Source organism: Fusarium fujikuroi, chromosome FFUJ_chr11 (assembly GCF_900079805.1).
Source record: "Fusarium fujikuroi IMI 58289 draft genome, chromosome FFUJ_chr11".
In the NCBI taxonomy this organism is placed as follows: domain Eukaryota; kingdom Fungi; phylum Ascomycota; class Sordariomycetes; order Hypocreales; family Nectriaceae; genus Fusarium; species Fusarium fujikuroi.
Window position 1 is genome coordinate 1,581,715 of NC_036632.1, and position 16,011 is coordinate 1,597,725.

The 16,011-nt window shown below is 50.6% G+C and overlaps 6 protein-coding genes; 5 read left to right on the forward strand and 1 right to left on the reverse strand.

Moving 5' to 3' along the window:
- Positions 1–14: 14 nt before the first annotated feature.
- FFUJ_11820 (related to amidases) lies at positions 15–1,724 on the reverse strand (the record flags this gene model as incomplete). XM_023570762.1 has 2 exons in its annotated part: positions 15–1,635; positions 1,696–1,724. The coding sequence occupies 2 exons, from the start codon at positions 1,722–1,724 to the stop codon at positions 15–17; spliced, it is 1,650 nt and encodes a 549-aa protein (XP_023437828.1).
- Positions 1,725–2,116: 392 nt separating this feature from the next.
- Positions 2,117–3,265, forward strand: FFUJ_11821 (related to ADH5-alcohol dehydrogenase V; the record flags this gene model as incomplete). XM_023570764.1 has 2 exons in its annotated part: positions 2,117–2,170; positions 2,225–3,265. The coding sequence occupies 2 exons, from the start codon at positions 2,117–2,119 to the stop codon at positions 3,263–3,265; spliced, it is 1,095 nt and encodes a 364-aa protein (XP_023437829.1).
- A 3,356-nt stretch (positions 3,266–6,621) lies between these two features.
- Positions 6,622–9,484, forward strand: FFUJ_11822 (uncharacterized protein; the record flags this gene model as incomplete). XM_023570765.1 has 12 exons in its annotated part: positions 6,622–6,659; positions 6,714–6,898; positions 6,954–7,054; positions 7,114–7,415; positions 7,465–7,552; positions 7,604–7,809; positions 7,864–7,969; positions 8,039–8,364; positions 8,422–8,455; positions 8,514–8,978; positions 9,034–9,229; positions 9,282–9,484. The coding sequence occupies 12 exons, from the start codon at positions 6,622–6,624 to the stop codon at positions 9,482–9,484; spliced, it is 2,250 nt and encodes a 749-aa protein (XP_023437830.1).
- Positions 9,485–10,418: 934 nt separating this feature from the next.
- On the forward strand, positions 10,419–12,679 carry FFUJ_11823 (related to ethionine resistance protein; the record flags this gene model as incomplete). XM_023570766.1 has 6 exons in its annotated part: positions 10,419–11,110; positions 11,159–11,229; positions 11,280–11,819; positions 11,867–12,111; positions 12,161–12,489; positions 12,544–12,679. The coding sequence occupies 6 exons, from the start codon at positions 10,419–10,421 to the stop codon at positions 12,677–12,679; spliced, it is 2,013 nt and encodes a 670-aa protein (XP_023437831.1).
- A 668-nt stretch (positions 12,680–13,347) lies between these two features.
- FFUJ_11824 (uncharacterized protein) lies at positions 13,348–14,496 on the forward strand (the record flags this gene model as incomplete). XM_023570767.1 has 2 exons in its annotated part: positions 13,348–13,714; positions 13,763–14,496. 2 exons carry the CDS (start codon positions 13,348–13,350, stop codon positions 14,494–14,496), a joined length of 1,101 nt encoding a protein of 366 aa, XP_023437832.1.
- Positions 14,497–15,169: 673 nt separating this feature from the next.
- Positions 15,170–15,386, forward strand: FFUJ_11825 (uncharacterized protein; the record flags this gene model as incomplete). XM_023570768.1 has 2 exons in its annotated part: positions 15,170–15,317; positions 15,373–15,386. 2 exons carry the CDS (start codon positions 15,170–15,172, stop codon positions 15,384–15,386), a joined length of 162 nt encoding a protein of 53 aa, XP_023438131.1.
- Positions 15,387–16,011: the final 625 nt, after the last annotated feature.

Consider the following 16,011-nt stretch of genomic DNA (forward strand, 5'->3'; position numbering starts at 1 on the left):
GCCGAACACCGGCTTTAGAGGTGTGAAGATTCTCTAATGCGTCGGACTTCATTCAGCACCTCCTCCGTCTCTTCTGCCGCAGACTTTCCCTCCTGCTCCCAGTCAAAACTATTCTCCAGCGCTTTCGCAACGTTCAGAACCTTTTTCTCTTGCCAAAGACCACCGACGATCTGCAATCCAACCGGCAACAAAACACTCTCATCGTCAACAGCCTTTGACCAACCAATAGGAAGCGACAGAGCAGGATTACCCGTGACGTTGAAGATGGCAGTGTTGTTCGTCATCCCGATGCTCGGCTCGAATGACTTGAGCACAGACTCTCGTGAGCCGTGGCGCGGTGCGACGAAGGGCGTTGTTGGCATGATGATGACGTCGTATTCTTTAAACTTTGCTTCGTATGCATCGCGTATTTGGCGGCCGATGTTGACCGTCTTTGCGTAGAGACCGGGGAAATTGCGTGAGAGATAGATGCCGTTGATGACAGTGTTCTTGGTAGATGGGAAGAGCTTCTCGAATTCAGAGGATGTCCAAGGAAGACGGGCTTGTTCGAACTCTGTCAAGTAGAGACCTCGACGGCCATTTGCTTGGCCCAAGATGCCTGCAGAGCCGGATATGCGTTGCTGGATGGTCCATATTGAAGGACCTTCCTTGTGAAGAGGAATCGATACTTCGCTCACATTGGCACCAAGAGACTTCAGCCTATTGATGGTGTTGAAGAAAGTTTGCTTCACGCCTGGCTGCACCAGATCGTTATCGTAGCCTTCCTTCAGAACGCCAATCCGAAGACCTTTTACTGATGCACTGGCCAATGAGTCTAAGTAGTTGAACGATCCTGGTGATGGAGCGCCAAGTGATCGGTCGTCGATCCCATCGTAGCCCGCAATGACATCCAAGCAAGCAGCAACTTCTTCAACTGTCCTGGCGAGTGGTCCCGCATGGTCATCAATCTGATCGCCACTCGTGATACCTGTATATGGTACAAGTCCATGTGTCGGCTTGAACCCGACACAACCGCAAAGCGACGCTGGTACACGGATGCTACCGCCTTGATCTGTACCGATAGCAATGTCGGCGAGACCGCCCGTGACAAGCGCTGCGCCACCAGAGGTACTGCCACCGGCCGAATACCCTGCTTTGCGCGGGTTGTCGATCGTGCCCTGCGCACTTGTGAAGGAAGATGTGGAGTTGCAGAAGTTTTCGCACGTCGCTGTTCCTGTAATCACAGCTCCAGCTTCAAGGACTCTCGTGACAACAGTCGCATCAGTCGACGGTGTCCAAGCGGGGAACGCATCGCTTCCAAAGAACTGTGGTACACCAGCAACAGCGATACAGTCTTTCAGGCAAACAGCCTTCCCCACCAATGCTGAGGGTGAAGACTTGTCGCCTTCGATGATGAAACGGTGCGCCCAGGCATGACCGTAGCTTTGCTCGTGTTCTTCGGGAAGGTGGATGTTTTGACGGGGAAATCGAGAGATTTCCGGGACGGGCTGATAGTCTGGGAGATTGGAGACACGTTCTGCGCAGTCGTGAACTGCTGCGAGGAGAATTTGGTATTCTGATGACTCTTCGGGGCGGATGGTGAGGTCGAGAGGGTCGAGTAGGGCCTCGACGTCGCCTGCCTGAACAGGGTTGCCACTAGAACAGAATGTTAATCTACTGCCTTGACCTGTGAGTTCGGCCTAGGAGTTGACTTACGGTAGAATCTCTTTGAAGAACACAGACATGGTTGCGGCGTAGATCGAGGCGGAATGGCGTGAGGGAGGTGTCGAAACGTACTAGCCAAGACAATCACAACCTAGAGGTAAACTTATCAGTTTATCAACATAGATAAAGCAATGCCATCATTCTATTTCTAAGGGCATGATTGTTAATCTCAACCCGCTTCGTGGTCCACTCAAGCCGTTGGAGTACCTTGACCATGGCTGGAGACTTACCCCAAGATCCCTGTTGGGGTACTCCAACATCATGACATGGCGGGTCTTGATGCGACAGGTAGTGTGGCGATATGGCCCAGGACGGGAGATAACACGGCAATCGGTCTGTAAGTAGACGGCCTTGATGTCGCTTCTCAAGATTGACATCGGAGAGCTTTGTGAAACAGAGGGTAGCAATTGCAATGGCGCCCGACGCAGCATTACCATCTCGGATGAGAGCAGCGTATATCGCAGAGGTGAGCATGACTACAAAGAATTAGCCACCATAGACGAGTGCTGATACTTCCCAGTATAACAAACCGTATGCCTTCGGGGAGCGGCCGCTGCCTATTATCAGAGACACCGACATCCTCGTGCGGGTTCACGCCGCTGGGTTCTGCCACTCCGACCTGCAAGCTCTGCAAGGCGAGTTCGAGAAACCAGCGCCAATTGGTCTGATCCCATCTCACGAGATAGCCGGCGTTGTCGCCAAACTGGGTAGAAGCTACCAGGGAGATCTCAAAGTCGGCGATCGTGTTGGCGTCCTCAACTTCAAGCATGCCTGCGGTTCGTGTGTAGGATGTCGCTTGACGCAAAGAAGAGGCGAAGAGCTTGATCCTAGGTTCTGCGATGACCGGGAAACTGCTGGCTTCTTGCACGACGGAGGGTTTGCGGAGTACGCGTCTGCTGATCCGGAGACAACCGTGAAGCTGCCGGACTCGATCTCGTTTGAGCAAGCGGCCCCGCTCACTTGTGCGGGAGCAACGGTCTGGGGAAGTCTCGAGGGCGCCGCAGCGGGAGTGAGCAGAGGAGAGACAATAGCGATCGTGGGTATCGGTGGGCTTGGGCACTTGGGTGTGCAGTTCGCGAAAGCGCTCGGATTCAAGGTCGTTGCGGTAGATAGCAGAGAAGCTGGTCGACAGTTAGCATCAGACGTGGAGAACTCAGCACTGAAGCCTGACCTTGTTATTGACTCTTCCGACACTACAGCGGCGTCAAAAGCCATCTTTGACTTCACAAACGGCGAAGGTGTCGCTGCCGCTGTTGTCTGCACGCCGTCGTTAGAAGCGAATCGGTGGGCGCTCAATATTCTCAGGATCAAAGGAACGCTGGGAATACTCGGCCTTCCTCGGAACCCTTGGCAGTTCGACGCTGCGCCGATTGTGTTTCGGGAGTTGACGATAAAGGGGAGTTACGTGGCGGGGAGAGCGGCGACGGAGAGGATGATGAAGGTCGTGGAGGAGGCGGGCGTGAGGTCGCATCTGACTGTGTTGCCGTTTGAGAAGATTCCGGGCATTGTTGATATCTATGAGGATGCGGCGTTCAAGGGACGGATTGTTGTACAGATATGAGTGACGAAGAAATATGTCTGCTGTAGTTATCTTTTTTTCAACGTGTGTCAGTGAGATCAAACAGGCTTTCAGGTGTAATCAGATTATGTTTGCAAGGATTTAGTGGAGAGCCTGCTGGTGACGACGCTTGAGCAGGAGGTGAGTCTTGGTGGTTGGAGATGAGGATGATTCATGTAACTCCACAGCCTCCTTTCTCAGAACCACCCGACAGTCAATCGCATAGAGGCATTCATCTACATACGTCACTGTGATACTGCCAGTTTCTCTTTCTCGGTGCACACACCCCAATCCTTTACAGATTGTAAAGTAAATTCACCCTTCCTTCTTTCTTTGGTATCACGCAGGCATCCAAGTGCGGCAACAGACTCTTTCATGTACTCATTACTGTGAGCTAGATGTGTTATTTGCAGTTGAGACCTGTGGCTGAGAGCTTGCAATCGCCACGCTCTTCATGTACTCAGTTGCCTGGTCTTTCATCTTCTTGATGTCACTGTAGACAGCCTGGGAATAGATATGGATGGCTCCCGCCCACCCCGCCCACCCTGCCCCCCACGAAACTGCACGCTCCGGCGCGACAGCGTACTGGGGATACCTGTGTTTACGCAGTCCGGGCTCCGTCTTCAAACTCATAACTCCCTCTCCGAGCCCCCTACCCGTTCAAAGCCATAGCCATCATTAATAACCCTCCAGACCCTTCCTCCTCCGATGCATATGTGCTCTTGAATTTGGACTGGTATAATTGGTTGCGCTTCGAGTTCTCCTCCGACAGATGGCGACGTCGAACGAGGCAACTCTTGGCCTTCTTCCGCGTGCCCTGCTCGGCCGCACACAATCCTAGGGGTGTCAAACCGTCCAAAGCCGTTGAGGATTGGCGAATCCGATGGTGGTGGTCCCGTCTTCGTGCGAGGTCCGTGGCAGGGACGAATGATAGGTTCAAGGATCTGCCAAAAGTCGCCGTGTGACTCAAAGAATCGCAAGTACTTTGCTTGCTTCCTGGAAAGACAATATCGAAGGCCGACTTGGATGAAGATCCGAGGAGGATCTCGGAATGTGTTGTTGTGCAAAGGGTCCGCAGGCCCCCTCCCTGTGTTGAACAAGGCTGCTGGAATCCCCAGGATGGGGTTCAAACAGCGGGCCTGGAGTGCAAGCAGATGGGCTCTGTGGGTCACTGGCCGCTGGCTAGCCCCGAGACCATTCGTCGTTCCGTTGCATCATCCAAGTCTTTACCCGCCGCAGCACGGGCAAAAGAACAGTGTCTGACGATGGAACACGAGAGGAGCCAAGGTGCAAAGGACCTTGGGAAGAGATGAAAGTGGAGTGGGGTTTTTGGAGAGTGAGGGCTTGGCAGCTGGCTTCTGTTTGGGATGCAGTCAGCTTGAGGCTTCTCTATTCACCGGATCAGTCGACATACCTGTGACTGCTCAACTTCTCAACGTGAGCGAGATACAGTGCTTGACCTTGGGATCGGCGGTCGAGATCTGGCGTGCCTTGAGGTAGTGAAGATGAGTGATGGAGAGGAGGGATAATGATGATGATTGTGCAGCGAACTGCTGGCTTGGTGGAGTGAACACACAGGACGAGATGAAGAGGAGGAGGTTCTGTTCGAGGGCCAAGAGAGGGGAAGGAGTTTTGTGCGGGGAAAAAATCGGTGTTAGGGCTTGGATTGGAAGGCAAACAAGGTGGCAGTGGTAGAGGGAGGGTAGGAGGTTGCTAGACGGCACCATGCCCCTTTTGGATGAGGGCTCAGGAGTTGGCCGGTCAGCCTTGGCTTCTAGGTATCTTATCTCGGCACGCTCTGGGAAGGGAGATAGATAACAAGGGAGTTACAGAGGGTGTCGGAGTTATGGGATGCGGTAGAAGTGCTCAGGCAACCAAATCAGCATGCAGATTCCAGGCAAGCTTAAGCGACTGGCCATGAGCCCATGACGAGCTACATTGTCCGACACAGCCCAAGATTGCGCACGGGATTGCAGTCAAGTATGAAGACTCATGGGTGACTTGAAGGGGCATAGAGAGAACCCACAGTCATGTTCTCGCACAGTTGCTGGCAATCTGTCAAATATCATCCAGGAAGCCCCTGCTTGTTCATCCCCCCTGCACCACGTTCACAGATCGAAACGATCACAATCACTGAAAGTAACACCCGCTCAAATAGAATCGAAACAAACGCACGCAGAGGAACACTGAAGCCATTCTTATTCAACCAATTACATAAAGTGCATATTGAATGAGACAAAGCTAGCCCCAGCTTCGTGACGCCCCTTGACTCTTCGTCCACCCTGATACAGCAAGGAACATGCGTTCTTTTCTCCATATCAAAATTCTCCGTTACGAACCCTGCGACCAAGATTAAGTTGTTCGTCAAGTCAAGTCATGGAAGACTGCCAACCCACACACTGAGTGTGGAGTCCGGCGTGGAGGCAGCTCTTTGCTGCAGCAGGAGGCTGGCAGTCACTCCAGGATGCCACTTGGCGCGCACCGCCAGCCACTGAAGATACCATACACCTTAGAGTTGATAACGGAACACGACCAGACTTAAGGACTCACAATGTGATCTGTAATGGCCCCGCTCACTGCGAGTTACGATCATACCCCTTATTGCTGTATATACCTCTTACTGACGACCGAGTTCATAAGCTTGACAATAAGCATCTCAGGCGTTACTCCTCGAGGCCTCATGAGATTTATTAATCGCCAAATTAGCCGTGAGAATAAGTTAAGGTTATCACAATGAGAATTGGCGACCCTTACCCCGACATGATCTCTGCGAAATATGCAACTTGCAACCACAACAACACCCCTTTCGATCCTAACCTGTCGTGCTTGCGCCGAGGTCTATTTCTAATTCTCGAAGATAGAGTAATGTGTATCTTGGGCTAGAATACCTAGTAAAGTCTGAGCTCAATGAGAGAAAGTGCACTGACTCACTAAGCCGACGGACCTATCCCATATGTCTGACACCTACACCTGAACAGTCCTGTGTGTACTGACGAATTCGGATTATGTGATATGTTCATTCTGCTCTCAAAGACGATATTATTGACAGTGTCCCTGGAATGTCTGTGTATCGTAATTAAAACGGTATCCCCAAATCGAATAGACCATGATTCAGTCGACTTCAAAAGCGTGGCCCATGGTTTGGTACGTCAGACCCAAACTGGTGTCAAGCTCTACCAGTGGAGACGGTACCCGGTATGTCCCCGCCACAGCCTGTTCCACTGTTGTTGTTTACACAGACCACTGCCCAGTGCCAAGTCCAGACTCTTTTCCTCCCTCCTTCAAACTGCAGACTTTTTCCTTCTTCCTCACAATCAGCAGTTCTTCCTTCGGCAACACAGATCGACACACTTGCCAAGATGTCGGAGGACTCAAGCATGAAGCCTTGCGCCCTGCTGTTCGTCGCCTCTCTCTTCCCTCATACACGAGTCCGATGCTGACTTCACCTTAGTTTCGGTAACGCTGGCACCATCATCGCTGCCACTCCCAATCTTGGCCTTCGTACCAAAATCAAGACTCAGGTCGAAACGGTCAACCCACCAAGTGCGGATTCATATTTCGGATTTCACTTGACTGTCCGTCGTGATCGCAGACAACTTGTCAGCGAAGATGAGGGGAACGGCGTTTGCTTTTCCTGTAAGAGAGACACCTAAAGCACAACTGATACAGCACATCTGACACTTGACTCTAGACGACCCCTCCCTCGATGAGCCTGTTTTGGCAGACTTTCGCATCACCGTCAAGTTTCCCCGCGGCGGTGTCTCCTGTGACTATCTCCCAGTTCCGGAGGATGTCCAGGCCAAGTTTCCCACCGTTCAGAATTGGCAAGGCTTTACCTAATCGTGCACCAGCGCGCTTTCGGGATTGTGATCCAAGGTTATGCCCAGGAGTATTATAACTCCCCCGACCCCAAGCTTGAGGCGTGGGCTAGACACAATGGCAAAATCAACAACGTCTCGCTTCTGGATGTGCTTCAGCAACGTGATTTCTACTTCGTTGTGGAAATGGATATCGGCTCGTGCAGGGAGGTCATGGGAGACGAGGGCCTTTCCCCAAGATTCACGTATGGCTACCCCAGGCAGCCTACTAACGTCGAGGAGATGAAGAATCTTGTCAACGGAAATCAAGGTGGCGCCTTTACGCCGTGCTATAAGTGAGTATATCTGTTTCATATCGAGTCCCGCATGTACTAATGCCCATAGTAGCCTTGACAATGACGACTCATTTATCACGGCTATCAACCAAAGTGTTGTCCAAGACAACCTTTGGCTGCAACGAGAAGCCGAGGTGGTATGTATTACAGCATTCGATGAATATCAACAGGGGCTCACACAACTATAGATAGCACAAGAGCGCTTACAAGCATATTTCGTCGCACCTCCAGGGAATATCCCTCCAGGCACCGGCCTTAATCTTCTGGTTTCGGTACCAGAGAAGTGGAAGAACTCCCACGAGCTCGCCTTGAGACACTCACTGATGAGCAACGCTTTGTTTAAAGTTAAAATTTATGACGTTGTGGGGTCTGAGGACCCTCAGCCAGCTCTATGGTAAGTCCAGTTATGAAAGTATGTGAAACACAAATTAACGACCCCGTTTGATAGGGTTGGTAAGATAATTGAGCGAGGTGGTTCCATTCCCGAACTTGACTCACATCTGACTGGAGACAACGAGCTGGTCCTACGAGTTCGCACCGCTGCCGAGCCCCAGGTTCGCGTCTACCACTATAACGACCGCGCAACCGCCAATGAAGCTCTTTCGAAAGGAACGCATAATTAGAACTCTGTGTCCTTAGTATTGGATTCTGGCATGGAAGAGGTCAAAAGAAGGGTCAAAGGCATGCGAGCATTCCGGTCCAATGCCCCGCCGACGAACCCAAGGGCATGGGGCATGGCCGTGGACGCCGAAGGTGAAATCCTTGCGCCGCACCTACTTGACAGAGATCAAATGAACACGGCTAGTGAGGTCCTCTTCAAGATGAGAGTTCACCGTGCCGTACTTCGTGGTACAGGCTTCTATGAAGCGTTCAGGACGACACAAGACCTGAGGATCGGCTGTTTGCCCGCAATAAGTTACACCCGGCACGATGATCCCTACCTCATTCAGTGCATTCTTGAAGAGGCGAATTACTTTGACTGAAATCGCTTCCGGGCGTATCTGAGGCAGCGTGCGCTCAATATTGGTATCATCATCGGGGTAAGTTCTTTACTTCTAGTTACGTCCACGACAGCTTGATGTTAATGAATCTCCTTAGGAAACGGGATCTGGAAAGACCACCCTCGGGGTGGCTGCAGCCCTCGCTATGGAGGCCAAACTCGGGAAGATTTTGTGTTCCGGTCCCTCAAATGCGTCGATAGACCTCTTTGCCAGTCGCCGTGACACTGGAGGTCGTGCCGTAGCGGCGCGCTACAATACCATCCTACCCGCGGGCCACCCTGATCGCCGCCGCCATCATCTGGTTATACGCATGTACGCGCAGAACGATGAAATGATGGCGATCGCTCAAGTTCTGAACAACCCCCAGGCTGTTGACTGGGCGCAGAACATGGGCGAGTTCTTTCGAGAAACACACTGGAAGATGCACCTCTCCCTGGCCTACTGGACCTTGGCCATCTTGCGGTCGAACGCTGTGCCAGCCCTCGACGCCGACTGCAAGCTGAACCTACGCACTATACAAAGCTCCCTCGACAACGACGCCAGTGTCTCACCACTCCGCCAGGTAAAGTCCCATCGTTCTTAATGAACCCACGTTGAGACCGAACTAACAGAGCCAGGTCGCTCGTGGACACATCAGCTGGGCGCAATATACCGCCACGCCGGATGCCATTCCGATTCTTCAGAGAACTATGTGCAGGATCTTACGCCAGGCCGATTTCCTGTGTGTGCATCCGGCGGAAGCGGAGATCTCGCCGCTTCCTCTTTGGAAGAGTCTTTTTGCCAAAGGTCTCGTAGTGGATGACGCCGGAAAAAGTGAGTGAAATGCACCATACAAGATGTCGCACTAACTAACCATGATACAAAGTGAATCGAGCCGACTTTTACGGTCTCTGGGGGAACACCCTCCTTCCCATCTTCCTCATTGGAGATCCCGGTGAGAAGCCTGTGGTTCTCACAATCGACGAGGCTGACGAGAATGGCAACTTGCTGAATCGCTTTGCCGCAGATGGCGCAATTTCGCCACTGAAATTCCTCGTGGCAACTGGCATCCCCGTGTTCCGCTTGTAGTTCTACTCGGCGCTAACTAAATGTTTTACTAGTGGGCTATGTGGTATCATGGATAACACATCGACGACGTCTAGGATGGTATGAGTGAGAGGATAATACTAGCTGTATGCATGATGTGAGGATCAGACTCAGACGTTGTAATCTGTTTGTACTGATCGCACATCGTGGGCTTCTTCTTAGTCATTCAACTGAGTAAATACAAGTTCTGGCCGTTACCGATGCTTCTTTAACAATTGCTAAGCATGTGAAAGTTATCTGAATGTACAGAATCTCTAGATTTATTAGGACTCTTTGTAAGTGTTTATCTGGTTATAAAATTGAGAACAACTGGTAATACCATAGGACATGACATGGTAGTACTGACAAACTACAATAGCCTTTTTCTGTTTCGAAGATAAAGTCTTAGAACTCTTCGTACATTTTCCAATCAATTCCTCATGTTGCTGTGGTCAAATAAGCCGCTGTGCACAATGCGCTCACAGACCAATGATGGCCGCACGTGAAAACCAGTGGCTGCACCAATCGTCAAAAACACCAAAAAAAGCGCCGATCAGTGAAGAATCTAGATTCATCCATCTCACAAATGACGAGCCCCAACCGTTTCTGGGTGCAACACACCAACATCTTATCTTCGGGGCAAACCGTCCGAGCGGCAACGCCTGAACCTTGATTAGTGCCACAACCGCAGTGAGAATGCATGTCATTGTGCTGCGGGGTCCAGCCTGAGGGTGCCATCGTTTGCGGCGGATGGTATGACACTGGTCGGTTTGTGGCGCCCTGTAGAGGTGTGCTCGTTATCAATTGACATCAGATATCTTTCACCGACTTTGTTATCTGACTTTGGGATCACGTCATTGTGTTGGTTGAGATGATGTAAAAACATCACCGCCTCTGCCTTTGGTGTTCATCCTTTGCGCTCTGCAATCTCAGCAAAATGTCGCTGCCTACGAGCTCACCGTTCAATCCCGACGGCGAACGTCGAGGAAGACGACATTCCATCTTTGCTGATTTTATTCCAGACGATCTCACGTTTCCCCCGCCGTTCATCGACCCGACTCCAAATGTAGAGGAGATTCTGAACCGCGATATTGACGAGTGCTCCTCTGGAGATGAGCACCGCGATGAAGAAGCCATCGAAGACCCCCGATACGTAAACGAAACAGACGTCCAACTTGCCTTTCATCCAACAGGCATCGCTTTCGGACAAGGCTTCTCTGCCGTTCCTCCTTCAAGCATCGATATCCCGCCCCCAAACCCCCACGACTTTGAGCAGTCCCTCCGCGCTGAAGTCTCCCTCCTCCGCGACAACGACATCATTCCACCGAGACATCCCCCAACAGGATGGAAGACCACGAAGCTCGGCCGTCTGTATCGGCACCTGTTTAGTACGCGCGTGCACGATCACGACAAGCCGCTCTTCGCCTCGGAAGATTCGGGCGAGACCACGCCGCTGTTGAGGGACAGAGTTGTGAGGTTCGATGGGATACCGCCAACGCCAGGGCCGGATGAGGTTCATAAGCGCTGGGAAGAGGCGCTGGCGTCGCATAAGATTGATACGACATGGCAGCGTGAGACCAAGACGTTGATTCAATATGCGCTGCCTCTTATCGTTACTTTTCTTCTACAGTGAGTGCATCATTGTGTCCAATTGAAAGGTGAGACTGACAATTCAAGCTACTCGGTCACTGTCGCTTCTGTCTTGACTGTCGGTCGTCTTGGAATGGAGGAGCTCGCGGCTGTCAACTGTAAGTATTCAGCATCTTTATCATCCTGATACACATGCTAACATCTCTAGTGGCCACTATGACTGCCTCGATCACTTACTACGTCCCAGTCCAAGGTTTAGCAACTTGCCTCGACACTCTCTGCGCACAAGCCTATGGCTCCGGCCACAAACATCTTGTTGGCCTTCAGGCGCAAAGAATGACATGGCTTCTTTGGATAATCATGATTCCTATCGCTATCGTCTGGTGGTTCTCTGAGCCCATTCTCGCCGCAGCCGTTGGCCCAGGTCGCACAACGCAATTGGCCGCTTTGTACATGCGAATCCTCATCGCAGGCATGCCCGGTGTTAGTGCCTTCGAGAGCGCAAAGAGGTTTGTTCAGAGTCAGGGTTTGTTTCATGCTACAACCTATACTCTTTTCGTTGGAGCGCCACTGAGTTTCTTGCAAAATTGGCTGTTCGTGTTTAAGTTTGGATGGGGCTTCTCTGGTGCTGCCATCGCGATGGCTGTCACTCATAACCTCCTCCCGCTTCTTCTCATTTTGTACGTCCGGTTGTTTGAGGGATATGAGTGCTGGAAAGGTTTCAGCCGCAAGGCTTTCACAAACTGGGGTAAGTCAAGTTCGGTATCGTCAAGACATCCTTTCTGACTTTCGCAGGCCCCATGATCAAGTTGGCTTTGCCAGGAATGATCATGATCGAAGCCCAGTTCTCCGTGCTGGAGATTCTTACCATCGCCGCAGGACGGTTCGGTACGGCACAACTCGCAGCTCAAGGAGTCTTGGTGACCGTTACGTCGATGTCTTTCAACATTCCCTTCCCACTGGCCATCGCGACCTCGACTCGAGTTGCAAACCTTATTGGGGCTGATCTGAGCAAGGCTGCGCGAGTAACAGCGAAAGTGGTGAGTCCAGCCTCATCTCCATCACCGTACAAACTGACTGACTTGACAGGCCATTTTTGCTGCACTTATCGTTGGTAGCATCAACTTGACAATCTTCACGACCCTCCGAAAACAAATCCCCGCAGTGTTCACGGAAGATGAGCAAGTGATTGACATTGCATCTAATGTCATTCTTGTTTGCGCTGTCATGCAAATCTTTGACGCTTTAGCAGCCGTCTCTCATGGTCTTCTTCGCGGAATCGGAAGACAATCCATCGGATCTTATGCCAATCTCTTCGCATACTATGTGGTCGCTCTTCCAATTGCGCTGGGCACCAGTTTCGGATTGGGCTGGGGGTTAGCTGGACTCTGGGTTGGTCTGACAGCGGGCCTCGCTGTGTAAGTTATACCCTCCTCTGCTTGTTGATGACCTGTGACTGACCTTTTGTGCAGGGTATCTGGCCTTGAGGCCATGTATCTGTACTTTACAGATTGGGAGGAAGCTGTGAAGCAGGCTGAGGCAAGAATGCGAACCGAGACGAATAGAAGACGATCTTCGCTGTCAGGCTTGTCACATGAGAGAAACTGAAATCACTGTGGTCATCTGATATGCTGTTTCATTTGTACATCTTATGAGCGACGAGCGGGTCTTTGTGATTTCCTTTGGGTAGCTTTCCCAATACGCGTATAGGCATCAGATTGAGCCAAACAGCAAACAAGCGTTGTTTTTTTTTTAGTTCCTTTAGCCATTGAATCGTTTCTTTTTCTTCAAATACTCGTTCTGTTCGCGCACATTTCACAACGTTGAAAAATCTCATTAAGCGACGGGTGAGAGATCGTGATGGCGTGTAGCTTGGTGTTGTGGAGATCTTGGCCTGATCCAATTTTACGCTAAAGCTGAACAAGCTCGTGCTTGGCCTGACCCTTAATGCATTAGCGAATGCTAAAGCGCGCCTGTAATCAGTAACTCAATTCGAATTAAACAATTAGTCACCATCTCTTGGTCAATTCCTTATCTTCAGCTGTCAAAACATCAGGTAAAATTGCGTCTAAATGTGGTTAGTTCCTCTAACAGGCTTGTTTTGACGTTGCATACGTGCGGAGTCAATGATGTCAGATCAATGACGTATGCCGATCTCTTTCAACTCAGGGTCTCCCATGATCAAAAGAATGACGGCTTAATTTTGCCATTATTGTGTTACCCCTCCATCATCCCCGATCTTCAGGGTTCAACCTTACAAGATATCATTATTCCCGATGGCGACCCAAACTGTCAACCCCCCGGCCGTTGATGGTTACCATGATTCAGAGGATGATTTCAGCTCGGATGATCAAGAGTTCCATGTGGATGAACGCTCTGGACGGTCTTGGCCGACCAAGATTCTTCATAATGTTATCCAACCTATCAAACCAAAGTTGGTAGATATTGGTAAGGTTTCATCTGCTGATCCTACGCGATGCAAGCCTTCGAGAAGAGCGAGGAAGAGATGTGATGTTCAAGAGAACAAGGTCGAGGGAATTTGGACGTATGATATGACTCCAAAGTCTTCTGATGGAGAGAAGAAGTCCTATGCCAGAAGGATACTGTACTTTGCTGGAGGCGGATGGCAAGCACCTCCAAGTGGTAAGTAAACCATTTTCTTCCCAGGAGCTTTACTGATGACATTTGCAGGCCAACATTGGACTTTCTGCGCCGAGATGACAAACCGCTTGCAGGATACTAGACTTACACTCGTCTCGTATCCCCTAGCACCCAAGGATCCCGTTCAAGACGCATTCCCAGCCATCTGCAAAGCCTACAATGTCCTGTTGAAGGAATCATCTGATCTTGGCGAGAGGGTCATCGTTGCTGGAGACAGTTCAGGGGGCAACATCGCCCTGTGCCTGGTGACTTGGACCATGAGAGATCAAGATGTACATGTCGTTCGACCTCCATCTGCCATCCTCGCCATCACTGCAACTACCGACTTACGTCATAATCATCCCGACATCAAAGAGGTAGACAAGGTCGATCCTATTCTGAGCGAGTCGTCCATCAATGACACAGCCGGCGCGTGGGCTCCTGGCCATTCAGACGTGAATCAGCAAAACGGGACGATCACGGAAACAACAGATAGGAATGAAAAGCTCAACTGGTCCGCCGATGACCCCCGAGTCTCACCCATCCATGCCGATCTAGGCGTCTGCGTCAGAAACAACGTCAAGATCCATGGCATAACGGCTTCACATGATGTTCTTGGACCAGAGGCTGTTGACTTTAGAGAGAGGTGTAGAAAGGAAGGCGTTGATGGACAGTGGTTATCATGGGGTGATCAGATGCATTGCTTTCCGTTGGCGTACAAGTATGGGTTGAAGGAGAGTAAGGAGGGGCTTGAGTGGATCATAGATGTTTTGAAGAAATGTTGAGAGATACCCTATAAACGAATGAGATAGAACACAATGGAGTTGGTGGTGACTTGGAATTGTGCGTCTATGATGAAGTGTCCCTGATTGCCAGTACTTATCCTGAAGGTCCAAGGGCCCAAACATGATTCAACCAACCTACCAGAGTGTTAATATAGCCAAGGAGTAATCTTTTGACATGTTAAGGAACTGGGTATTGGTGAGACAGCCGAACTATTAGTAAAGGAGACCAGAATAAGGGCTCTCTGATACTCGATTTGACAGCAAGGACATCATTGGATATTCACGCCCATGTAACCAAAGTCATAATCCGAGCAGGTCTTTAATATCTATGTAATGTACGTTCTTTTCTATTTTGAATTGCATCGAGCGGTAGTCCGTCCCGGTTGGGAGTGCTGCCACTGCCATGCCATAGAGTGCACTGCCCGAACAAGCTACGGAAGCATCTGATCCATCAAACAAACAGGCACCAATCCTGTGAACACTATTTCAAGACTCCAACTGGTACTCCAAACACTACCAGTGCGGATGAACACAAAAGCCAGCTGTCATCCCATCAGGTTCGTATTCCTCATCTCAAAAGCTCCACTCTGTTCTATCCATATAACCCCTCAACACTCTTCATCACCACTCTACACCAACAGACTCAACATCACATTGACTCAACAACCTCAATATGCCTGGTAGGGACCCCGGAATATCCTATGGCTCTTCCCCTGACACCAAGAAAATGCCTGGTGTCCTGTGCCCCAAGTGTACTACGACTGAGAAGCAAGTTTGGGTCATGCCTGGCCACCCACTCCTCTCCTTATTGCGACAACGCGGTAAGTAGATGGGACTTTTTGAGTTCTCCCAACAAGATGCTGATGTTGTGTGCAGATTCGTATGTCTAAGAACTCAACCGTCTCGACTTTCAATATGGTCGAGCGATAGCCCGTATGCACCATTGTCGATGGGCTTCCACTTGGGTTGATTAGGGGGACGATTGGCTCTTAGGGGAACTGAAGGGCGAATTTCGTATCCGACGACCAGTGCCATAGGGGTCGTGCTAAAAAGAAAACAACTCATTAGCAGCAGGATTCGAACCCGCGAGCAAAAACGAAGAGTGGCCGAGGGAGGAAGGTTCTTAGGAGCGGAATTTAGGTTCTATAAGATTTTTAGGTAGATACCACTCGACCACTCTTCGCTGAAGGGTAGAGTGTAGCTTTGGTATATAGCTTTTCCCCTGGGTGTGTTTCTCGCAGCAGTGCTCGTGTGCCAATCTCGTTGATCCCAAGCACTGTGATAATCCGTGCAACTGTCACCCAGTGACCAGCCTCGTTGGTTGAACCTTGCTGCCAACCACAACTCTGCACTCTCGTTACAGATTGCCTCCAAGTGACTGAGCTTCGCTAGGTCTTCATCATAAGACTGCCAAGGCTGGTCCTATTCAGTCTTGTCAACTCTTCTGCCGCTTGTTTGTTGCCGGGCTCACTCACACTTTCGATCTCTTCCATTTTTTATCACTCGAGCTGAGAT